Source organism: Paramisgurnus dabryanus, chromosome 23, assembly GCF_030506205.2.
Source record: "Paramisgurnus dabryanus chromosome 23, PD_genome_1.1, whole genome shotgun sequence".
NCBI classification, from domain to species: Eukaryota; Metazoa; Chordata; class Actinopteri; order Cypriniformes; family Cobitidae; genus Paramisgurnus; species Paramisgurnus dabryanus.
In genome coordinates this window covers 28,521,977-28,545,579 of record NC_133359.1, presented here as the reverse complement: position 1 = coordinate 28,545,579, position 23,603 = coordinate 28,521,977, and the positions used below count along the sequence as shown (strand labels likewise).

The 23,603-nt window shown below is 38.3% G+C and overlaps 1 protein-coding gene and 1 long non-coding RNA gene across 2 annotated transcripts; one reads left to right on the top strand and one right to left on the bottom strand.

Annotated features, from left to right (window-relative positions):
• Positions 1-15,358: 15,358 nt before the first annotated feature.
• On the top strand, positions 15,359-17,108 carry LOC135781700 (uncharacterized). The gene is made up of 5 exons (XR_010545204.2): positions 15,359-15,921; positions 16,435-16,528; positions 16,627-16,759; positions 16,842-16,940; positions 17,051-17,108. It is a non-coding gene; the product is annotated as an uncharacterized lncRNA (long non-coding RNA).
• A 396-nt stretch (positions 17,109-17,504) lies between these two features.
• Positions 17,505-19,139, bottom strand: LOC135781651 (general transcription factor II-I repeat domain-containing protein 2-like). The gene has a single exon (XM_065292276.1). It carries the CDS (start codon positions 19,137-19,139, stop codon positions 17,505-17,507), a length of 1,635 nt encoding a protein of 544 aa, XP_065148348.1.
• Positions 19,140-23,603: the final 4,464 nt, after the last annotated feature.

Genomic DNA, 23,603 nt, shown 5'->3' with positions numbered 1-23,603 from the left:
GTGTTCCTCAGTCGGCTTCCGGTCCGTTAAAATTGGTAAGAAACAAACATAAAGGTGCTTGAGTGAGCTTTTTAAGTTTAACGCGTCGCCTTCAGCCACTGCCTCAGCTGCTCATCATCTATGCGGCCGGAAGTACGTTGACAAAATGAGCGCAATGGTGCCGCCCTTGTTGTCGTGAAAAATAAGGTGAATAGTTGTGTGTGATTTTGTTGTTTTTTAACTAAAGAGGGCACCACTTTAAACGTTTGGCCAGCAGCGGCCCTGCTCTATAATTTGACTTTTTGCAACATTACAATATTTATAGGCAACAAGTCATCATATCTTCCTCTCTATTGAACACTGGTTATGCTCAGTAGTACACATATATGATTCTTTAATGCAGTGGTTATCAAACTTTTTTTGCTGCCTCCCTTGTGTACAGTGGATTCCTTCCTGGCCCCCCCAAAGAAAATGTATGACATAAAACCTTATAAAACTTAAAATTTGAATTAAACAAAACATATTAAATTATACAATATATTGCTTTTGTTTAGTAGCCTTATTTTTCTGAGGTTTAATTACACAGAATTTATAATAAAGTAATGTATTTCATAAAATATTACAAAACTGGGGCCCCTGGCACCATCTCGCGACCCCCAGTTTGAGAACCACTGCTTTAATGTATTTGTTTGCATTGTATTGAAATGCGTTCATTTTTAATGGGCATATACCGTATGTGGTTAAAACAGATAGCCTAGTGCAGGGGTAGGCAACATGGAGTGCCGATGTCCTGCAGTGTTTAGCTCCAGGTCTAATCAAGCAGACCTGAACAAACTAATAAAGGTCTAAAAAGTCACCTGAAACTACAGGTAGCCAAGGTTTTATAAGGGTTGGAGCTAAAATCTGCAGGACAACGGCACTCCAGGACGGGCGTTTGCCTACCCCCGGCCCTAGTGAATCCCAAGTTTTTTAACATTTTAATATAACACTATAGTTATTATGGCCTTTAGAAAAGTTTTTTAGAGGAGATAGGGTAGTACACAAAAGGCCCCTGTGGTGCGGCCTAGGCTTTTTTCTCTAATGAAATTTTTTTCCTTACATTACTTTTACTTTTATACTTTAAGTAGTATGGAAACCAGTAATTTTACACTTTTACTTGAGTAAAAAGCTTGAGTTGATACTTCAACTTAGAGCTGAAGATCTTTGCCCGAACCCGACGGGACCCGTCGGGACCCGACGAGCTCGGGTGGGTTCGGGCTTCATTTCTAACATTTTACACGGGCTCGGGGCGGGCTCGGGCTTCCGCTCCGGCTTTGTGAGGTAAATGAGCGGTCAAGTTCAAATCAGTAGCGCAGGATCGCGCTGAATTCATTTACAGTGGATTTAATGATTTTCCTCATCAAAAACATGTAGCCTAATCTTGGTGAGTAGGTTTTTCAATGTATAACTAAATATGAATCGAGTCTTACATAATTTAGATAGAGGATATAGATTAATGTTGGCAGTAATGGAGAGAAGTGCCGACGCAAATCCCGCGGAGCCTGCCTCTTAATTTCGTTATTGCCAAATACCCATCTTAATTCAGAATGTATTATCTTAATTTAATTCGTTAAGAAATAATAATTTTATTGGCATATTTATAGTGTATTGCATAAGCCTATTTAGAATGAGATGTTACAATGTTACAGATGACTTATTTTATTTCTTTGTTTCAACTTCCAAGTGGCGTGTAGATTATTAGTCATGAATAAATAATGTTAAAACCTGTGTAAATTTCTCATTCTTGACAAAAGCTGTGTGTGTGCGCACATTTAAATAATGTCGGGCTGTAAACGGGTTCGGGCTTTTAAAAAGCTGTCAATCTAAATGTACGTTCGGGTTCGGGCTGCATTCTGTCGGGCTCCGGACATTTCGGGCCTAATTTTTAAGGCCCGATTACAGCTCTACTTCAACTTCTACAAAAGTCTTTTTAAACCCTAGTATCTATACTTTTACTTGAGTAATGAATATGAATACTTTTGACACCACTGGTATTTTAACACAACTGAATGCTATTTTGACATTTTATCTGTTCTGTTGTCAGACATAAAGAAAGAGTTTAAAATAGTGAATAAACACGACCCAATAACACCTCGTGTTTAATCCAACCAGCTGTTACTTTATACTGCTAAAATCCTGATTTAAATGCGACATTGTCTGATACAATTTAAATTGAAGAGCTGATACGAGCAGGGTCTCATGCAGGGTTGCTCTTCTCATCTGATTGTGTTTATGAGCGCTTTTAATTTTAAATGTGAGTGATAGTTTAATTGTAGATCGCGTATAGCGCAGACAATTCAGCACAAATTAAAAAATATCAGAGAATATTGTTACGCGTGCGCGCGCATACAGCACCATAGGGAGGGACAGAGCTCGTGCACATAGAACTTGTGTGTGTGTGTGTGTGTTAGGGGTGTGACGAGACACTTAATCCACAAGACGAGACGAAACACGAGATTGGGTTCACGAGAACGAGACGAGACGATATTTTTACAATTTTTAAGAAACCCTCAATGATAAAATAAATGAATAAGAAACTGAAATCACATTATTTTTAAATGTTTTAACTAATCAAGGACTGGCTCTAACAATTATTTTGCTAACTGATAATGAAGTAATTTGTTATTTTGGGGTAATAAAAATAAACCCAAGTGAGCAGTGCTGCCGTCCAAAGCGAAAGCGCAGTAACTACACACTTGGTCGAAATTGAGTTAAGGCTTGAAATGAGCTTTATGACATCTGTTCTGTCTTGTGACAAAGTCTCCTGGTTCAATTTTGTCCCGTTTCAGAGAAATGAGGGTGTCAAAATTGCAGTAACTACAAAATCCATGCTAATACCAAGGCAAACCGCAATAAGTGATGTTACTGCGTTCTGGCTTTGTTTTTCCGGCTTTGATACCGCAGATACTGCGGTTTCCCCCGATCGTAACACACAGAAACAACAAACCATGGCACAATCCCACGGCCAAATGATGGTTGAACTCGGGTTAAAACGCAAAAAAACAAATACTGGTAAGGAAGATAGCTAAATAATATCTCATGCTAAGGCAAATTACAGCTTTATAGTTAACATTGACTAGCCAGCTGCTAGCAAGTTTTGACCTACCTGTGCTCGTCCATTGAAGGCAATATCCTCTGACAATAATGATATAATCCGATTCAAGCGCATTGTGTTTGTTGATTCGAACATCTCTCCACTTTTTAGGCAGCTAATCCAATTGTATTGACAGGGGTTACTCCTTCAAAAGTTTGATAAGAGTCTGGTAAAGTTTTATTGTTAGGCAAAGATAGCGGAGCCCAGTCAACCTGACGAGCGCAGCCGGGCCAGCAGAAAGCACACTATGTGAAAAAGTACACTTCCATAATAAGTGCTCTTTCTCCACGAACTGATTTTGTAGGCTACTTAATATTAAAACATTTAGTTTAGTACTTCTTAAGCTAATCTTAAAAATATCTAAGTTTACATAACTGTGCTACTTTGAGATGAAAATTAACTAAAATGTACATACTGTTAGTTACCACTTATAGTACATTTGAAACAATAATATCTTTGGGACAAACATGTTCTTCTATTTTTAAATTATGTTAATTTTTAACTACTGTTTTAAAGTAAACCTTGTCTAATGTAATTTTTTTAATAAATAAAAATTAATAAAGTGAGTTAAATACTCTCTTTGTGGTAAAAGGAGCATTTTTAGGATTCACAAACATAAATAAAACTATTACAGTTATTAAAAACAATCAAAATGTATTAAGAAGCATGAGAAAAAGTTGAATGAACACATTTAGTTCGTAGATACTGCACTTTGCTTTTGCAATAGTGTTTTAGTTGTGTAAGGTCTTTCAAAGGCAGAGTGCAGTATCTGCATTTTGGGAGTCAAAGGTCACATCGGTGGTCATGTTCTTTATCTATAAAAAATGTCTTCCTAACAAGGCATTACATGAATGCATTACCACTAATCTACCTACAACATGTTTGGCTGGCTAGTGTAAAAACTTTAAAGCCATTTTTCTCAGTTTCAGTGTTTGCGTAGATACTGCACTTAGGCTTTGGAGGGCAGAGTAGCATTTAAAATTACATAATAACAAAGATGCAATAATAATTGGTTCAAATAAAGTATTAAAACCAAGTAACATTAAACAACATTAACAAAAACATTACATTTGTGGACATATGTATGCCTGCATCCGTCACATATTGCTTTTTAACACAACTGAAAGCTATTTTTACATAGTTTCTGTTCTGCTGTCTATAAAATAGTGACTAAACAGGACCCAGTAAGGACCCACAACCCAGTAACTCTTTGTTTAATCCAATCAGCTCTTTCTTTAACTGCTGCTAAAAACGCGATATCGTCTGAAAAAAATCATCATACATTTACATTGAGGCTGTACTGATGTTGCTCTTCTCATCATTGTTGTTGTGTTATGAGCGCTTTTTTATTTAAATACGAGTGGTAGTTTTAATGTATATAGCGTTTAGCGCAGACAATTTGTTGCAAATTCATAAATATGATAGAATACACGGTTGCTGTTACTACAGAACACGTGCACGGGCATGCCGCATCATAGGTAGGGAGAGAGCTCGGACACAGACTCACATCAGAAAGGGTATGTGTGGGAAACACTACTGCTAAAGTTTTGTAAAGTGACTCATGATGAACTTGATCAGCTGTCAGTAACATCCGTGACTGTTGATGTTTACGCGAAAAAGATAAAGTACACAGAGGAACACGGAGTTAAAATACCTTTCACTGTTATGTGAGAGAGGCACGCTGCAAAGAGAGGGGAGGGGGCCGTAGGCACGCGCTGTTGAGGCGCTGCAAACAACGAGAGAGGGAGGATGGAGGCGCGCTGAGCGCTCGCTGCAATGAATTAAGCCGTTTTAAATAGTAAAATTAAAATGTAAATGGGAATCATGAAAAATCTATTTGTGGCGGCCAGTGTTGATTCTGTGGCGGCCCGCCACAGATAAATCAACATATGGGAGTGAAAGCAGTTTAAAAATGCGACCTCCGAAGGAGGCAGTTTTTTATTTGAGAAACGGGCAGCATTTCACAAGAAATCTTGCGAGACACATGTAATCTCGCGAAACACATTTAATCTCGTGATCTGGTCCAAAGGTGCGTGGGTGTCTTGGTGTCTCTTTCCTCCTGTTTTAAAAACGCGCAACTACTGTGCTCGCTTCGTCTTCGCGGGAGTCTCAAATCAAAAAGTGATTGAAAGCTCTCTTGTCCACAGTGCGGTGGGCATTTTCAGGTTGACAGTAAATCTAGCTGGCCCAATGAGATTGGAGGGGGGGCACCAGGGGGGCCAATCATATTCCGGGGGGGCCGGCACCACCCCATGCCCCCCCTCTAGACACGCCCCTGCACTTATAGTTAAAGTAAACTGTTGTTTATATGATGAATTGAAACATAAATATATTCAGTGTATTTTATTTCATTTGGACTAAAAAACTACTTATTGTACAAATGCAAATATATAAATCACAGCTGATTCCCAGCTAGGAAACACACTCAGGTTCTTTCAATTGCATGACCATATGGTATACAATACAGTAAAAGAGAACCTCTTTAGGTCGATCTTGTGTGGTAAAGGAACAATATGAGCAACACAAATAGAAAAGATATATGGCTGCACAAGTCAACGGAAGACCACCAGGACAAGGGGAAGGTTTTCTCCAGTCCCACCTGGATGCTATAGATGGTGCATTCACAGACATCACACCTGAACACTGTCAGGGGTGAAAAAGACATGGCAAAGGATTCTTCCCAAGATGCTTTGCCAGAGAAGATATCAGGTGTGATGTGAATGAGAACATGTGGTCAAATAAAAACGCAATAGATTCGATTATGAGATTTTCTTTTTTACTTTATTTTTAAGTGGCTTTTTCTGTCTGTATTTTTTTTTTTTACTTTTATACTGTAAATGGAAGTAATATTGAATATGTTTGTTATCTTGCAGTAATGTCCTGTTGTAAATACTGTAAAAGTCTTTACTGCAGCAATTCTGTCTACTTTTTTTCATAAAGATTACATACATTACATACATTTCATAAAGATTGTGTAATTTTTACTTTTTTTAGCAATTGCAAGATATAAATTCTGGTTTTAAAGTGAATTTGATCAAATAGTTTTGAAAAACATGAGGGTTAATTATGACTAAACATTTTATGTGAATTTTAATAAATTTTAATTAAAATGAAAGTGTAATTACTTACTTACTGCCCTTAACGCTGAAGGCGCATAGGGCAGCAACAAAATCTTTCCACTTCTGTCGGTCTTGGGCCAGAGTGCTGATGTCACGAGTGACTGTAGGGGCGGAACTAAAGTGTGGAGAAGAAAAGTTCTGCCCGGGCCATTTTTTTGCAAACCAAGGTTGTTATAGTTTTGCTTTTTTCATTCGTTTTTATTTTGTTTTGACTTTTTGTTTTCAAATTCATTTTAGTTTTAATTAGTTTTTGAAGTGGGTTTGCTAGTTTAGTTTAGTTTTTATTTTTTGAAAATGCTTAGTTTTAGTTTAGTTTTTATTAGTTTTAGTGTTAGTTTTAGTCTTTTTCATAATTCGGGTTATTTGTCAGGGGCAAGATTCAAAAAGGTCAGAAAAATAATTGTGTAATAATAACTAAACAAAAACATCATACAATTTTAGAAAATATTCATTCAAAAATAAAACCAATACATAAAATGTGCATTTGGGCACAAATATGTAAACAGTCTCAACACTCCGCAGGAAGTGCAAAATGTGCTGTGTGCCAGTAAAAAATCTAAAGAGCCAACAGACTAAAGAAGACATACATGAACTGCATGTATTCAACCTAATTTTGAGCCACAACAAGAGCTCAGCTGAGAAAAGACCATGACAAATAACCAGAGGTGAAAAGTTAGTTACTCTTGAGAAAAAAAATACACACATACATGCACACACAGTATACAGTGCACACCATAAGTATCAGGACAGTAAAGACAAAAGTTTGCTGTGGAGACCAGAAATTGGTAAGATGAATATCAGTGTGTCAGAAGTACAGAAGTCACATTTGATCAACCTTTGATTATGTTTCAACACATACATGCTTTAACAACAAAGAAAAACAGCCTTTAATGCTGACTTGTATGTTGTACCCAAACTCAAAACTCAAAAGAAATGGATCAAACTGATACATGTGAACAATTAATGCATTAGGACACAGTTCACTTGAACACTTCTGAGTCAATGGTCTAAACGTGGCCACATTAGATAGTATTAAAATACAAACGTGTTGTGTCATTGAGTTGGAATGGTGCAGTTAAAACAGATGACATTTCTGTACTTTTGTCTATTTATCTTTTAATGTTTAGACATTTCTTGACTCCACAGCAAACTGAGGATTTTTGCCTGTATTGTCTGAAAACTTAATGTTGATGTATACAGCTTATAGCTGAAATATCAGACAAGTAAACAGACAAGAGTTTTGCATGCAGTTATGCATATTAAAGTTAACTCAGAGAATCTCCTAAGGTGGTCTGAGAACATACTTACATGAAATACAAACTGATTTTAGAAAAAATCTCATGTTTTCTTATGTTGTGAATCTCATGTCATGTGTGTGTGTTGTGAGAAGCACTTACAGTACAGTAGACAGCGAATCAGACGTCAATCATAGATGGACTTTCTTCATTCAGTCACGTGTACACAGTGCTTCTGGAGTTTGCGCACGTTTAAATGTTTCTGACGACGAACAGGTCGCGTGTATATAATGGCGGGTACACGTGTGAAGTTTTGCATTTAGTTAAAAGATTAGTAAATTCATATTCACGTAATACAACACTCTTTATGTTGTGCGTTTTTCTAGACACTAGCAAAACCGCTTCAGACGATTCAGTTTTTGCAACGATCTAAACAATTCATTTAAACTGATTCGCGAACCAATTCAAAACGTTTGGCCCGTTTGCTTTGTAAAGAATCGACTCAAAAGACTCATCACCTTGTAAGGAATCAACCTAAAAGAGTCATTCATTCGCGAATGTGTGTGACGCGTGAGTGAGATACGCATGGAAAGGAATTTGAAGCTTAACGTAATTTGCTCTATGAAAAACATTGAAAAAGACGAAAACTAAGGACATTTAATCTATATTTTTATTTTATTTTAGTTAGTTTTGCCAGACACACATTACAGTTTTAGTTAGTTATCGTTTTTTGTAATGCCTCGTTTTTATTTTTATTTCAGTTAAAGGGGCGGTGAATTTGTCGATTTTATTGTTTTATACTGTTGCCTGATGTCTACTTCTGATGTCCGCGTGGTTTTTACATTCAAAAACATCAAAAACAATAAGTAATAGGCTATTTTGTAACATAGAATAGTGGCTGTCTGGAGAAATGGTTCGTTTGAAGGGGCGGGCCGCATTGAAGACCTGGACGTAAACACCCACTGCTATGATTGGAAGGCTTCATTACCCATCATTACATGTGGGCAAATGTTTTAAAAACATTAATGTGATAAAAATAGCAGCCGAACACAAATATGTTTGAGCCACAAAAGATTCTGGGTGCTAAATATGATACACATAAATGACAATACGTATATTAAAGTAGAAACAAAACTCGACGTGACTAAATTACCGTATACAACACAGTAAGCGCGCATCAGAATCTAAACTGCGGCTAATAAATCCTTATCAATAACTTTGTATAATTCGATTGTGCTTGTGAGGTTGCTTTTACATTCACGTAATGTTAAATACCACAGTTATATGATAAAAAATAAGCTTTGTTGAGTGTTTGACCTTTCAAACGTAACTCGCCTAAATTACCGTATACAACACAGTAAACGGGCATCAGAATCTAAACTGCGGCTGATAAATCCTTCTTTATAAATAACACTGTATATTTCTACCGTTAAATTACAGTCGTGTTGTTAAGTGGTGTATCTTTATTAATCGTTTAATGTTTTTAGTACATTAAAACAGTCAAACATACGTGTTTAGACACGGATGTTACAACAGACATATCAAGCGATCTCTTCTAACAAAGCAATAGTGAAACGCAGTAACTTAAATAAAGTAAAATGTCTTACTGTGTATAATGCTGTGTCATTGTTGTCAGATCCAATATAAGTGGTGCTTTTAATCACAGTCTCTCTGCAAATCCAGCATCGACTTCTTTCCAAATAAATCCGTGTAACCAAAGTTAACAAACACTCCCCACACGAGCTGGAACTTCTTAAAAAGCAAACTTTTTCCAGGCATTTAATGTTATGTTCCAAGCCTCCGAATTAAAGTATTTAGCTTCTGTGTTGTTCCCACGCGGTTCTTCCACAACCGAAAATGCGTTCCCAGTCTATCATAACAGATCACCGCGTCAAAATAAAAGTCTCTCAGAAAAAATGTATTTAAAAGTCATTTTGGTTACATTTGTCAATCTTTAAAGACATATTTACTTGTTGAGACACACGTGTGTCACGCAAAGCTGTGGGCGGGACTTCAAAAGTGGTCCTTGTATTTGGCTATGGGGCGGTGCTTCAATTCTACTTTGACGTCATAGATTTCCGAATTCCACACTGGCTTGTTTTACTGGCTTGGTGCCAAAAACTGTTATATTTCAGTAGCACGGACGTTTTCAGTTCTGAAACTTGCAGGATGTTCATTTAAGTATGATGACCTCTTATATAACAAATTATCAAGTTAAAATTGAGTATTTGATTCACCGCTCCTTTAACGACAATGTTTTTTCCCACCTAGTTTTCGTTTTTTCGTTCGTTTTTGTTAACAATTATAACCTTGGTGCAAACACCGGCACTTCCGGGTAACCCCGGGCAACTGGATCAGTGGAAACAAGCTGCAGGTGTACACGATGAGGTGGCGAACGCTGACTCGACAGTTCACGGGAAGCAGGAAGTATAAATGGAGCATGTGGAACACAAGGCATTGTTCATTGCTTGATCCATTGTTTCTGGTGGATGTCGGAGCGGGTGTTGTGGCAGAGCGGTGTATTGATGTGGCAAAGCGGATGATCAGGAACCGAATCGAGGATCTGTTGGAGGAGAAAAAGCAGAGAGACGAGTCACTGAAACAGGTTAGACAAAAGACGAATTATATTGAAGGAGTACTGCTTACTTGTGTGTGTGTGCGTGTGTGTGTGTGTGTATATGCATATGGAAGGCCATCGTGTTGCACGATTTTTGGCGGAGATTTCCTAAAGTCAAGGGGCCTTGGAGAGCCGCGAGAAGAGGACGGACGGATACAGAGGGAAGCAGATATATGTTATCAGACTGTGAGTACAAGCAATTATTTACATTCACTGAGACATTGAAGAACAGACTGTAAACTGTTGTGTGGAGTGCGTTGTCCTATAGTGGCCCCACCGTGGAGAACGAAGCCGGTGGGCGAGGCAACAGGTTGCAGAGCATCTGGACTGCTGTGTGGGGACTCGTGCCAACTACACAAATCGCCGGTGGCAGCGACTATAACATCTTTCCCCAGTGGAGTATTTGACCCAGTGTGGAGGTATGGGCCTTTCCAGTCACTAAAGAGTGTGGATTGCCGTGGGTGAGTGTGAATTATTGACGTGTGTGCACCTGAAGTACTTGCAGTGTTGTGCCGTGTCCTTGTCGCTCATACCGCTTCCAGGTCAAGCCTGTCACTGTGAGGTTGTCGTGAAGCTGCTGGAGTGTGATCACCATCATGGATTTACCTTCCTATTTCCCCCCACCTGTGTGTCCGAGCAACGAAGGAGATCTGTGAGTACAGTATCGACGTGCTGTGGAAGAGATCATAGTCAAATCAAAGGAAGTCGAGAAATTGTGAAGGAGTAAAGTTAACTGTATGTATAAACCCTGTGTGGAGAAGAGTTCCATTAATCTAGGTGTTGTTCTGGCTTTGGAGAGGAAGAGGAGCTGACGGGTCGGTTACGGACATCATCTTATAGTCCCATCCACATTTCCCTCCATCTCTTCGGACGGCACAGGCTGTGACCCGGCCAGTAGCAATCGTGTGAAAGGGGGGTAGCGACTGTACTCTCTCACCGTGGGCCAAGATTGGGTGATGTATAGATTCTCTTATCTATGTTGAGATACTTACCTGTACTACCCTTGAGAGTGGCAGAGCCAGAGCTGAAAGCTATCTGTATCCAAGCTGTCTTTTTAACCCAGAGCAGCATGCCCATTGAACCGCAGAGCCACACTAGAGCCAGAGCTAAAAGCTATACGTTCCTAAGCTGTCTTGTTGACCCAGAGCAGCATGCCCATTGAACCGCAGAGCCACACTAGAGCCAGGGCTAAAAGCCATACGTACCCAAGCTGTCTTGTTGACCCAGAGCAGCACGCCCATTGAACCGCAGAGCCACACTAGAGCCAGAGCTGAAAGCTATCTGTACCCAAGCTGTCTTTTTAACCCAGAGCAGCACGCCCATTGAACCGCAGAGCCACACTAGAGCCAGAGCTAAAAGCTATACGTTCCTAAGCTGTCTTGTTGACCCAGAGCAGCACGCCCATTGAACCGCAAAGCCACACTAGAGCCAGAGCTAAAAGCTATACGTACCCAAGCTGTCTTGTTGACCCAGAGCAGCATGCCCATTGAACCGCAGAGCCACACTAGAGCCAGGGCTAAAAGCCATACGTACCCAAGCTGTCTTGTTGACCCAGAGCAGCACGCCCATTGAACCGCAGAGCCACACTAGAGCCAGAGCTAAAAGCTATACGTACCCAAGCTGTCTTGTTGATACAGACCAGCACGCCCATTGAACCGCAGGGCCACACTAGAGCCAGAGCTAAAAGCTATACGTACCTAAGTTGTTTGTCGACCCAGAGCAACGCGCCCAGTGAACCGCAGAGCCACGCTAGAACTAGAACTAGAATTGTACTTACCCAAGACGTCATGTGGACACAGGGCAGCAGGCCCAGCGAACGTAGAGCTACACTTACCTGAGAGCCTCTGTAAATCCAGTCTAGAAGTGCCTAGTGAGGTTCATACTTACCTTGTGTATCCGCCAGTCCAGTGGAGTACGGCCCCGCAGCGTCCCTGAACGACCTGAAATAGAAAGGAGTGTTCCTGTTCATCGGCCGTCGTGGAAGACCTCCAACATCGGAGGAAGGCACGGTAACACAGTGAGATTTTCTCTAAACTGTCTCTTGTGTGTGTAGGACTGTAGCAGGCCTCCAAAGACAAGCGTGGGAGCCAAACAGCCGCGGGCCGAGGCAAGTCGTCCTTTCTGCCTCCAGGAGCAGAGGAGGGCGCCACGTGTTCAACTACAAGGAAAAAGGAGAAACAAGGATAAGAACTCCTAGGAAGTCGCGATACTTACCTCAGGACGAAGGAGCTCCGTCCTGTTTCCCCTTGGCCCCTCTCCTCCCCTGCAGAAGTAAAAGGAACACGCCAGAGCTATTTTAAATTTCCCCTTCCCCATCCCAGTTTGATTTTAATTAATTTAAATAAAGTTTGTTTTAATTTTACTTACTTGGTTTTCGTGCTTGGTCATTAGGGTGCTTTTGGGGACCTCCTCGAGGTGGACTGTCCGGAGGGGCATTAGTGGCCCGCTCCGGTTGGTGACACTTATCATTCCCCAGGTGTGGTGGTGGTCTTTCAGTTCTTGCTCCACTGTTCGTCCCCAGGTGACTTTTGGTCTTCCTCTCTTTCTCCTTCCATCTGGTGTCCAATGTAGGGCTGTTTTAATGATGGAGCCATCCTCACTTCGAAGCACATGCCCAATCCATCGATAGCGTCTTTTCATAATCATTGTGGCCATGTTCTCTTGATTACAGCAGGACAGTAGGTCTTCGTTAGAAATTTTGTTTGGACAGAAAATCTTTTGTATTTTCCTGAGGCTCTTGGTGTGGAATGTGGACAGCTTCGTAAGGTCTTTTTGCGTCATTCGCCAGCATTCTGCTCCGTATAGGAGTACTGGTATAACGCAGTGTTATAGTGTGAAATTGTAGATAACTGATAACGTGCAATCCAGTTACAGTTTTTCTCAATTGCTAAAACACAATTTCTGAAACCTTGTTCCATTTTCTGAAAACATTGAACACAAAACCTAATTTTCAAGCACTATTTGCAAACCTCTGACTCCTCTTGCAAAATGAAACTTTCGCCCCAAAACAGTTTTACCTGTCTTCAAAACAAAACACTGTTCTCAATCCATACAAAAAAAAATCATAATGATATACACTACCAAACAGTGAGTAAACACTACACCAAAAAATAGAAAACACATTGTTCAAAACATAGTTTTCAGGGAGAAGTACATTTTACAGTGTAACTCTCATTGACTGGACATATTGCAAATGCATTAATACAATCAAGCAGATGATTATGTACAATTGTCTGCTGTTTTCTACATTTTCAATTTTCATTTTCAATTTAATTTTCATGAAAATACATTATACTGGTTTCTTTTGAATAGTACACTTCAACACATTTAGGAATTACAGTAGTTCATCGTGCAAGGCATGTCATGCAAAATTGTTGACCATATGTGTCATAATCTGTTACCGTAAGCATGAAGCATGTTTCCTATGGGGTTTTTGTAAATGTGAACTGAATTGATAAATTCCTGTCAAGTGAATCCTGAAATTTGGAATATTTTTGTGAAATTTTTTACTTGTACTGTAATTTTTTTCAAAATCACAATTTGTGTAATCTTTCCAAAAGTGCAAACAATAAAATGTTTCAAGCAGACTTACAAGCTGGGGATTAGTAGAAAAATACAGAAATGGTGACAGGAGATAGCTGTCAGGACTCTGCCTTGAAGTCTTGTGTTATATTTGTATTTTGTCATGGTGGCAGAGTTCTGGCAGTCCCTGGCCTTGTGTGGAGGTTCATGCCTTGTTTTTGTGTTTGGCATGTGCCTCCGGTGTCTTGTCATTAGTCCCCGCCCCCTCGTCCTCCTGCTTATTGTTAATTACTACTTATTCCCATCACCTGTTCCCGCTCGTTATCTTGTTTGCTTTCTTCTATTTAATGTCAGTGTATCTTTAGTTCTGTGCAGGTTCATTGTGTTCTGTTCTCGTGGTCGTGTTGCAGTCAAGTCTAGTAATCCAGTCATAGTAAAGTGTTATATGTTTTCATGTTTTGTACCCCCTCGTGGGTTTTGTTTTGTCAAAAAATAAAGTGTTTTCTGTTTATCCCTGACATCGTTGCGATTGGGTTCATCTGTCCAGCAAACCCTCACAATAGCTCTATAAACTTTTTACTCAACAGAGGAAAAAAATAAAACCAGATAAAGAAAAGTGATTTTACTGTTTTATTTTCATTATTCAAAACCTAAGATTTATAAAGAATGAAGCACTATGGATGGTCCATGAGCCGTGTAACGCTTTGCAGTTCTTTTTAACCCTATTTGCTCCCTGAACGAACTTGTAAAAAACATTACACCCACCTTATTAAAGAGTGACCATGTGCGTATAATAAAAAAAATGTACACTGAACCTCCTAAATTGATGCATGCAGTTGATCACTCCACTTCAAAAGCAATAAAAGAAAAAGAAACAAAAAAGTTAAAGATAATAAAAAAATACTAATCAGCATGGCCGAAGTTGACTAGCCCAAACCACATATATATAGTAACCAGGGGCCTCATTTATAAAGCGTCCGTACACACAGATTTCATCTTAGACCGTGCGTACGCTCAAATCCACTCCAACGCTCAGATTTATAAAACTCGTCTTTGACGTGGAAAAGTACTTACCTCCACGTCAGGTTCCGACTTGACGTACGCACGTTTCCTTGTGGCAATATTGCAGTATTGCAGGTAGGCATATTCAAAACTTTTACAGCGTCAGCATCATCTGTATTAGAGCATATTGGGCCCAAAAAAACGTAACCGAAGCTCCCTGCACATTGTGTCCGAGCCCGGCCCGACTGACAAATTAACTGTAATTATAAGCCCGAGCCCAATTTAAGCCCGACAATGTTTTAATAGTGCGCCATGACGTTCTCAACTACAATTCAGAGTTGTTTGAAGTACAGAAATCTGTTCAGAATTATCTTAATGAACTAATGCAACGAGGACGAAGCATGTAAACTGCGCTGTTGGTTTATTCAGAATAGAAACATAATAAAAACATTAACAATGTTGCATACAGCAAATGAACAAGAAGGAAAGGCATACTACTCCAAAATAATTAAACAAGGTTTTAGAATATATTTAAACAAAATATGTTGGCCTATTTTGATATTTTAAAATGTATGGCAATTACGATGCAAAAATGTGTCCATAGGTTCAGGAAACGATTTTCTAGTTCGTCATTTTTTCAAAAAATATAAAACTAATATAGCTAAATTGTTTCACGGTGTTTAATGCATATGTAAATGTTACAAAATGTGCTTATTAAATAAAAAGTAAAAAGCGAATTCAATGATTAAAGAGCACCTATTATGGGATACACGTTTTTAAACATCCTTTTGTGTGTAAGTGTGTATTAGTACATGCTAACGATATTCAAAAAGTACATACCTCAAAGAAAACGATGACGCGAGTTATCGTCTCTAACGTTCGAGGACTACAAAAAACACTCGGATTGTAGGCAACAGTTTACTTCCTGGGATTAGTGACGTAGATAAGACCAACATTATCATAGTTCAGCCCTCTCTGCTTTGCTTGGGTACGCCCTCAAAGACGAGGGTGGGGAGCGCCGAGTCAGAAGAGAGCTAAAATGGCGGAGGTTGGGAGTCCCTGCTTTGACTCTGTTTGCAAACTCTTGTTTCATCGTTTAAGCGATTAAATCTCTCGAGTAGACGCTGTCTCTTTAGATGCAAGGGCAAAATAGCACTTTATGGACTTACACAGAGGACATCATGTTTAATACGGTTCCGGAAAAATCCAGTCAGAAGTTGTTCACTGAGTTTTCACAATAACTGCTTCTCATGAACCGAAGCTGGACGTCTCCTCCTGAAAGTTGGATTACTGTGCACTTCTGGATCACAGGCTGTAAGTATTCACGTTTATTATTTGCCTTTTACTGTACATTACGTAACCGGTAACCGGAGATTAACATAATGTGCGTGAAGAGCTAAGCTTGCAAGCTAATTGTTTTGTGTTGTAATACTGTCATAAACAACGTACCATATTTACACACGTGTATGTTGAATTATGCAGACTATCGTTTTTTTTATCGATGTTGGTTTAGACATGTTTACAAACTTGCTAAGTTACCAGCTAAACTGTTACTGGTAAAATTTGTTCTCATGATCAAACTCAAGAAACTCTAAGTACAGATGATTTGTTTAAAGTTATATGTATTTTACTGTTGTATTTACTTGAAGCTTTCTTAGATTTTGAAACGAAGTAAACACGTAATGTGTGTTGCTAATGTTGGGCCATGTAATATGTAATACATTAACGTTTTAATGAATAGTCTAACGATTTATAGTCGTTGTACTCTATTGTTATAATATGTCTTTTTGACTGAATACATGTTTGTTTTATTTGTCTATATCCTAGATTCGCAGCTGGACACATCCTTCTACACTGTATGCAAACATGCAACATCATAACACACAGTACAAGGAGTCAGACTGGCATATGAGGAGCAAAGGTGTGTTACACACATGATGTATTTAGCTAGTGAAACCACTACCAGTCTTAAATGTATAACTGATGATGACAAAGTTTTTTTTCTCTGCATAATCATAGGAACCCACGCAGTAGCATCGTTTCACAATGTTTCCATCACCATCATCAGTGGATGCCTTTGCCGTCCGTAGCCTGAGATTTCAGATTTGCAGCAAAAAAATTTGATTTTCTCATTTATTGGAATGCTGTGCAGGTATTTAAGTATTTTAGTAACTGTGTTAAATAAAGTAGTATTTACTTTTACAATAAATTTATGCTTGCTTATATTTTTACAGGTTGTACCTTGCAGCCATCCATTACAATGTCACCAAGCCGTAACAAAAGCAGGAGAGGGAAAGTACAAGGCTATGTTCCCAAAACACAAATGACATACCGTAAGCAGTAATGTTTTATTTCAAATACATTCATAATTAAAAACGTAATGTATGAAGCAGGGAAATAAATGATCAAAACAAAAGATTTATTGACTGCAATATTTGTACAGTTATGTGGATGATGTGATCAGGCTTGTGTTTGTTGAGGTATTTGAAGATAAGCTGAAGCAGGGGTCGGCAACCTTTTTGACATGACGTGCCATTTTATTTTTTCTTGTCAATGACTGTGCCATACCAACATTAATTTTACATTTAAATGTAACACTATGTAATTTTCAGATGTAAACTGTTAATATACAGCCAGAACATTGTTGCATAGGTTATCATCTTTATTTTAATAACACAAATTTGCACAGATTTCTAATAAACTAAAACTGTTACATATGCATACAAAACATTTTTATTTCTTAAAAACAAAAATCAGAGCAGAAAGTGTATGGAACACAAACACAAACAGTTTTGAAATAAAGTTCTGCTGCTTTTTTATGTGTTCTAGAATACCAAAATTGCACAGGCTAATGAAAAAAATTAAAATAAATAACAAACAAACCAGTTGAATACAAGTTAGTGTGCACCCTGGTCTTGTTTTCCTTTGCTGAGCTCTGTTATCTTGGGAGTATAGTGCGTCACTTTAAGTTGCACGCATGCTTCGGAGTGATCAACGCTCAAGCGATTTCGAGAGGGGGAAAGGACACTGTTCATGTGGGAGAATATTTGCTCGCAGAGGTATGTCGACCCGAAAACCGTCAGCAAAGCCAAAGCAAGCCTTTTGAGACAGCAGAATTTCTCTGGCAATGATGCCCAGCAAGTAAAAATGCAAGATCCTTGATTGTTCCCTGCCGTGGTTTCCAACTCTTTGCGAAGTTCTGCAAATTTTGTCATCCAGAGTGCTGAAGTCTTGAGCTCAATTAGCTGCATTTCCATGTCCTGTGTATTCATCCACCCGATTAGAGATTCGTCGAATTCGTGTCCATCGAAGCTTTCAGGATTAATCAAAAAAGGGAACATTGGTCCATATTTCCTAAAGTCCCCAAATCGTGTTTTGAATTCTGATTCGAGTTCGGAAATGTATTTGGAAATCTCACCCGTATTAATGCTGCGCTGCGCGGACAGCTCCCGTACATGTTTGAAATATTGGAATTTTGAGGAAGAAATATCCCTTGAGAAAATTGTTAGCTTGTCAACAAAGGAAGCCCATGTTTCGAACATGTTCAAAATAGTTTGTTCTGCACCTTGAAGTCGAAGATTTAGCTCGTTTAGATGGCCTGTGATATCAGCGAGAAACATAAGTTTCAAAACCCACGTCTCATCGTCGAGTTCATTGTAGACTTGGCCTTTTTCGGCAAGGAAGGCTTTAACACTGTCGAAGCAGCCAACAAACCTCTCCAAAACTTTACCACAGCTTAGCCATCTTACCGCCGAGTGGAGAGGAATATCTTTGTATGTGCTGTCCATTTCCTCAAGAAGAGACTGGAACTGTCGGTGCGTGAGGGAAGATCGCTTAACAATGAAATTAACAATCTTCACAACTGTAGCCATAACTTCATTAAGATCTGAATTTGACATTTTTGCACAGAGGTTTTCTTGGTGTATTATGCAGTGTAATTTCATTATGGGGTGACCCACTTTTTCCTCAATTAATCTGACAGCTCCTTTCTGTTTGCCGACCATGGCTGGGGCTCCGTCTGTTGTAATTGCAAAAATTCTTCCTACGTCAACCCCACGCTCCTCAAAATGCTCAACGAATACCTTGGCAATGTCTTCACCTTTTGTTGTGTCAGTCATTGCTTTTAGGCAGCACAGTTCCTCTCTTACATTCGAATCACAATATTTGGCCATGACTGCCAAACGCGGTATGTCATTTATGTCCACACTCTCATCCAGTGCAACACTAAATACCATTGCATCCTTCAATCCAGCTGTTTGTTGCTCATTTACATTTTCTGCCATTTCTTCTATGCGTCGCTGAACAGTTCTGGCTGACATGGGAATGTCTTTGATTTTTGACATAATAGTCTCCTTGTTAGGTAAGCCATCAAACAAAACCTCTGAGCAAGAGAGGAAAGCATCCTTAATGTACTCTCCGTCAGTGAACGGCTTTCCGCGTTTTGCAATGCAATTAGCAATTTGGTAGCTTGCTTCAGTAGCATTATTTTTTACGTCTAGCAAAGACATGAAGAGTGCTGGTTTGCTTCTCATAGTTGGATACAGCACGTCTGATGGACTCCGTCTTATCCCCCTGATCTTTAAAGGATTTCTCGTGTTTTGTTTCAAAATGACGCTTAACGCTGGAAGTACGGCACACGACATTTTCTAAACATAAAGTGCATACTGCACGATCCTTTTGAAAAACAAAACCATATTCATCTCTTCATGAGGGCTGAAATGACCGAACGTCAATTTTTGCCTTTTTTTGCATCGCCATTTGTGTACCTCGAAGTTCAGCACCACGGTGAGCGCAAACTGCACACTCGCTGACACGTGACCTCAAAGCGCCGTGACATAATACAGCATATTAAAGTAAACTTGATTATGATTACGTATTAAAGACACGTTGTCATGCGAATACAACAAAACCTTCAACATTTCTTTATTTTAACAAATAATAAAAATGTTGTATAAAATACAGCATGTGCGTGGCGTGCCGTTAATTTTCCCTCAGCGTGCCAACAGTGGCACGCGTGCCTTAGGTTGCCGACCCCTGAGCTGAAGGAAACCCCGATTCCAATGGACCTGGCATCACAGTTTGAGAGACCTTCAAAGGAGGACGTGATTGCATGCCATCTTCAGTGCAGGGGTGGTCGAAAGCCAAAATTGTGACCAATCCGATCAGGAAGCTCCAAGCATATCTGGAGAACAACACACGACAGGATGATAACCTTATAGTGTCGTCTTAAATAGCACCAGCTGACAAAGCTTTGATATGCCATTTATCTGAATAGATAGCTGTAAGAAATGAATTGAACAATTTTTGAAAGAAGAGCACAATATGGTTACTAAAGTATGTTTATTTGTATATTGTTTAACATTTAAATATATATTTGTAATAAATAAAAAACTTTTGACTGACTACTATATTTTCTTTAAAGTTACATATTTTGTTCTTTTGGGTACTTTGTTACTATAATGATACTTAAGTGTTATTGGTTTAAAAATGTAATAAAACTTACTCTAGTCCTGCACCTCAAAGGCTTATAGTCGGTACAATAAATGTTCTGTGTGTAGGGATTTAGACAATTTGTGCAAAACCTGGATGATGAATCACGCAGGTAAGAAGCCCTGGAACCTGTTGCATTCTCCTTAAACCTAACAAGTAAAAACATAGCACTTATAAGTAAGCAGTTTTTCATAATAAACTTTACCATAGTGAAATAATGTAGAACATTCATTTCAATTAATACTTTCTTTGTGCTACATTTGGTGTTTCCATATAGTTTGCACAGTAATATAGTATGTAAGCAGTATTTTATAATAAAGTTTACTATAGTAAAATAATGTTAACAAATGAAATAGTTTTATAATCATTTCAAAAAATACTTTTTATGTGCTACATTTGGTGTTTCCATATTGTTTGCACAGTAATATAGTATGTAAGCAGTCTTTTATAATACAGTTTACTATAGTAAAATAATGTTAACAAATGAAATAGTTTTATAATCATTTCATCAAATACTTTCTATGTGCTACATTTGGTGTTTCCATATAGTTTGCAAAGTAATGTAGTACATTATAATTACCTTTTGGATGTCTTTGCAACACATTTTCGTCTTCGTTTAGCATTCTGGCAGAACTAAGGACACCTAAAAAAGTTAAATCCATTTGCGTTCATTGACGGAGATCGTTTATATCGTAACGGCCGTCTGAACTCTCTGGATTGAGCTCAAAGTGGTAAGGCAGTACAGACACCATCGTTTATAGAGAAATATAACGCTTGTTTACGTTGCCTCTGAGGCTGTGACTCTCAGTCAGAACCGGAAAACCCACGCCTAGTCAGGGGCGTAACCCTTCAAACACACGCCGAACCCAGTTGACCAATAACAGTTGAGTAGTCATCTGACCAATCCGAATACACTAGACATTTTGGGAGGCGGAGACAGGAACTAAACCGAGCATTTTCCAGACAGGCAGAAATCGGTGAGGTATGTAAGCAATTTATAAGACTCACAATGCATTAATTAAAGTTTTAATAACATGTATGTACTATGGGATATTACAATAACGTGCTAACGTGCTAATTTATTAGCATAATTGGTGCTCTTTAAAAGGACATGAAAGGAACTACATTTTAAAGCCTCGATAGGGACATGCGACATTTAAGACATTAAGTGATGGGTATTTAAAAATTCATATAAATTATTCCCACGCATACAAATACAAATGAATTCATATGGAATATATTCAGACAGTTTATGATACGATCTTTGAATTTTAAAGTCGAAAAATCTCTTATTTGTACACCGCCGTGCAGGAGGCATGGCAAACTGAAACAAAATGTTTAAGACACAAATACTGTATTACGTTTACGTGTAAAAAATATATTTAAATGGGTAACACTTTACAATAAGGTTCATTAGTTAACTACATTAGTTACCATTAACTAATAATGAACTGCGCTTATACAGAATTTATTAATATTTGTTAATGGTAATTTTAACAATTACTAATACTTTATTAAAATCTTGTTATCGTTAGTTAATGCACTGTGAATACGAATTTAATCATTTTAACATGGACAAACAATTAAACCTTTATTTCTATTAACTAACATTAACAAAGATGAATAAATGCTGTAAGAAAAGTATTGCTCATTGTTCATGTTAGTTAATACATTACATTATGTTAACTAATGAACCTTATTGTAAAGTTAAATAAAACACGTGAATTGAAAGGTCCACTAATAATCGCCTTAACTCGAGTGATGTCAATAAAGTTTCCATGTTAGAATTTAGAAATATTAAAAACTTAAGCAATCAACAACAAAGATGTTTTTTTTACCACTGCCATTGTAGCAGTCAGAGAATTTGGCCTTTGATAATTTAATATTTATATGCTAAATTAGGGCCGTTTACAAGGCGGAGTCAAATAGTATAGAAGCCCAAGAGGCGAAACTCTGTTGTGTTATGGGTAACAGTCTGTAGATGGCGCTGCGGAGCCACGGCCACCATTATGGACTGAAAGCTGCTGAAATCGTTAGCGCGCCTCACAACTGTTCCACAATCTTCCATTCTATGTCAGTGCCTCTTCTCTCACAAAAGAAAAAAATACAACTAAACTTCTCATACACAAATGCTTACATAATAGATGGTGGTGTCTGATTAATTACTGAGATCTTATAGCTGCATTTTAGTACTGTTTATAGTTCATGTGTGCACTTAGATTGCACATCTTTTTTGTACCTTTCCGCCTGTAATAGGACATTCACAGATTGTTTTTGTTCTTGCCATTGAAACGTTCACTGTGTGCTATTTCACTGAAGATGTTGAAAAAACGTGTTAATATTTTTGTGATATTCTATGTAGGCTAAAAGATTAACTCTTAAGAAATGTTCATTTATAATTTTATTTATTTATTTTTCCAAATCATATATATGGTGATGTTCACTCATTTCAAAATCAACATTTGAATAAATATCTTATTACTGTGTGTCTGCCTTTATATTATTTCATGAATTTCTGTTATTCATATAACAAGGAAAATGCATAATAGAACATAAATATTGATAGATTAAAGGTTTGCAGTAATTTTATAATTGTATCTTTGCAAACCGTAAGTGGTAGGCTAATGAAGCCGATTCGGTGGGGGACATACCCTTACGAAAAAGTACTATAGGAATCTTATAGTATTTTGGGACAAAATAGTATAGTAATCTTATAGGAATACTATAGTAATTTGGGACATACTATAGAAGTACGATAAGACTACTATAGAAATACTATAGCAGCTTTAAAATATTATAGAGGTATTAGAACATCACAGAAGTATGTAATGTTCTGTAATACCTCTATAATATCCAGAGCCGCTATAGTATTTCTATAGTAGTCTTATCGTACTTTTAAAGTAATATTTTGTCCCAAAATACTATTTTCCTAAGGATAATTAGGCCATGCATAACCACGCTGTTTTCGTATTTAGATATGACGACCAGAAAAAAAAAAAAGTTATGCCAAGTTTTTGTTATGTTAAGTTGGTTCAGTGCCATTGACTCTCATTATTCTTCGGCGTTTTCCTTCAGTTTTCAGGCCATAATGGTGGCCGCGCCGCCACGTCATGGGGGCAACTGTTACTATGGAGCGTTCTATTGAGTTTCGCCTCTTGGGCTTCTATACTCTTTGGCGGAGTTCTAAGAGCATTCGGCTGCGCACAATTTCAAGATCATTTGTGATTTATAAACTGCAGACATGCACATCTGGAAAAAAAGGCTTACGCACGTTTTTTTGTGCGTACGCTCCTTTTCTGTGAATCACACGTACGATCATTTCAGAAATGGTCTTAGGTGAAATGTAGGATAGTTTCTACGTCGCACTTTTATAAATGAGACCCCAGGGACCTCATTTATCAAGTGTGCGTACGAACAGAAGTGTGCGTAAAGTGTGCGTAGGAACAGTTTTACACAAAGTGTGGAATTTATCAAAGTGCACTTATACGTAGAAATGTGTGTAAATA

What these genes read in the sequence shown, in the direction of transcription:
- LOC135781651 (XM_065292276.1), bottom strand. Translation starts at nt 19,139, where the DNA reads ATGAGAAGCAAACCAGCACTCTTCATGTCTTTGCTAGACGTAAAAAAT.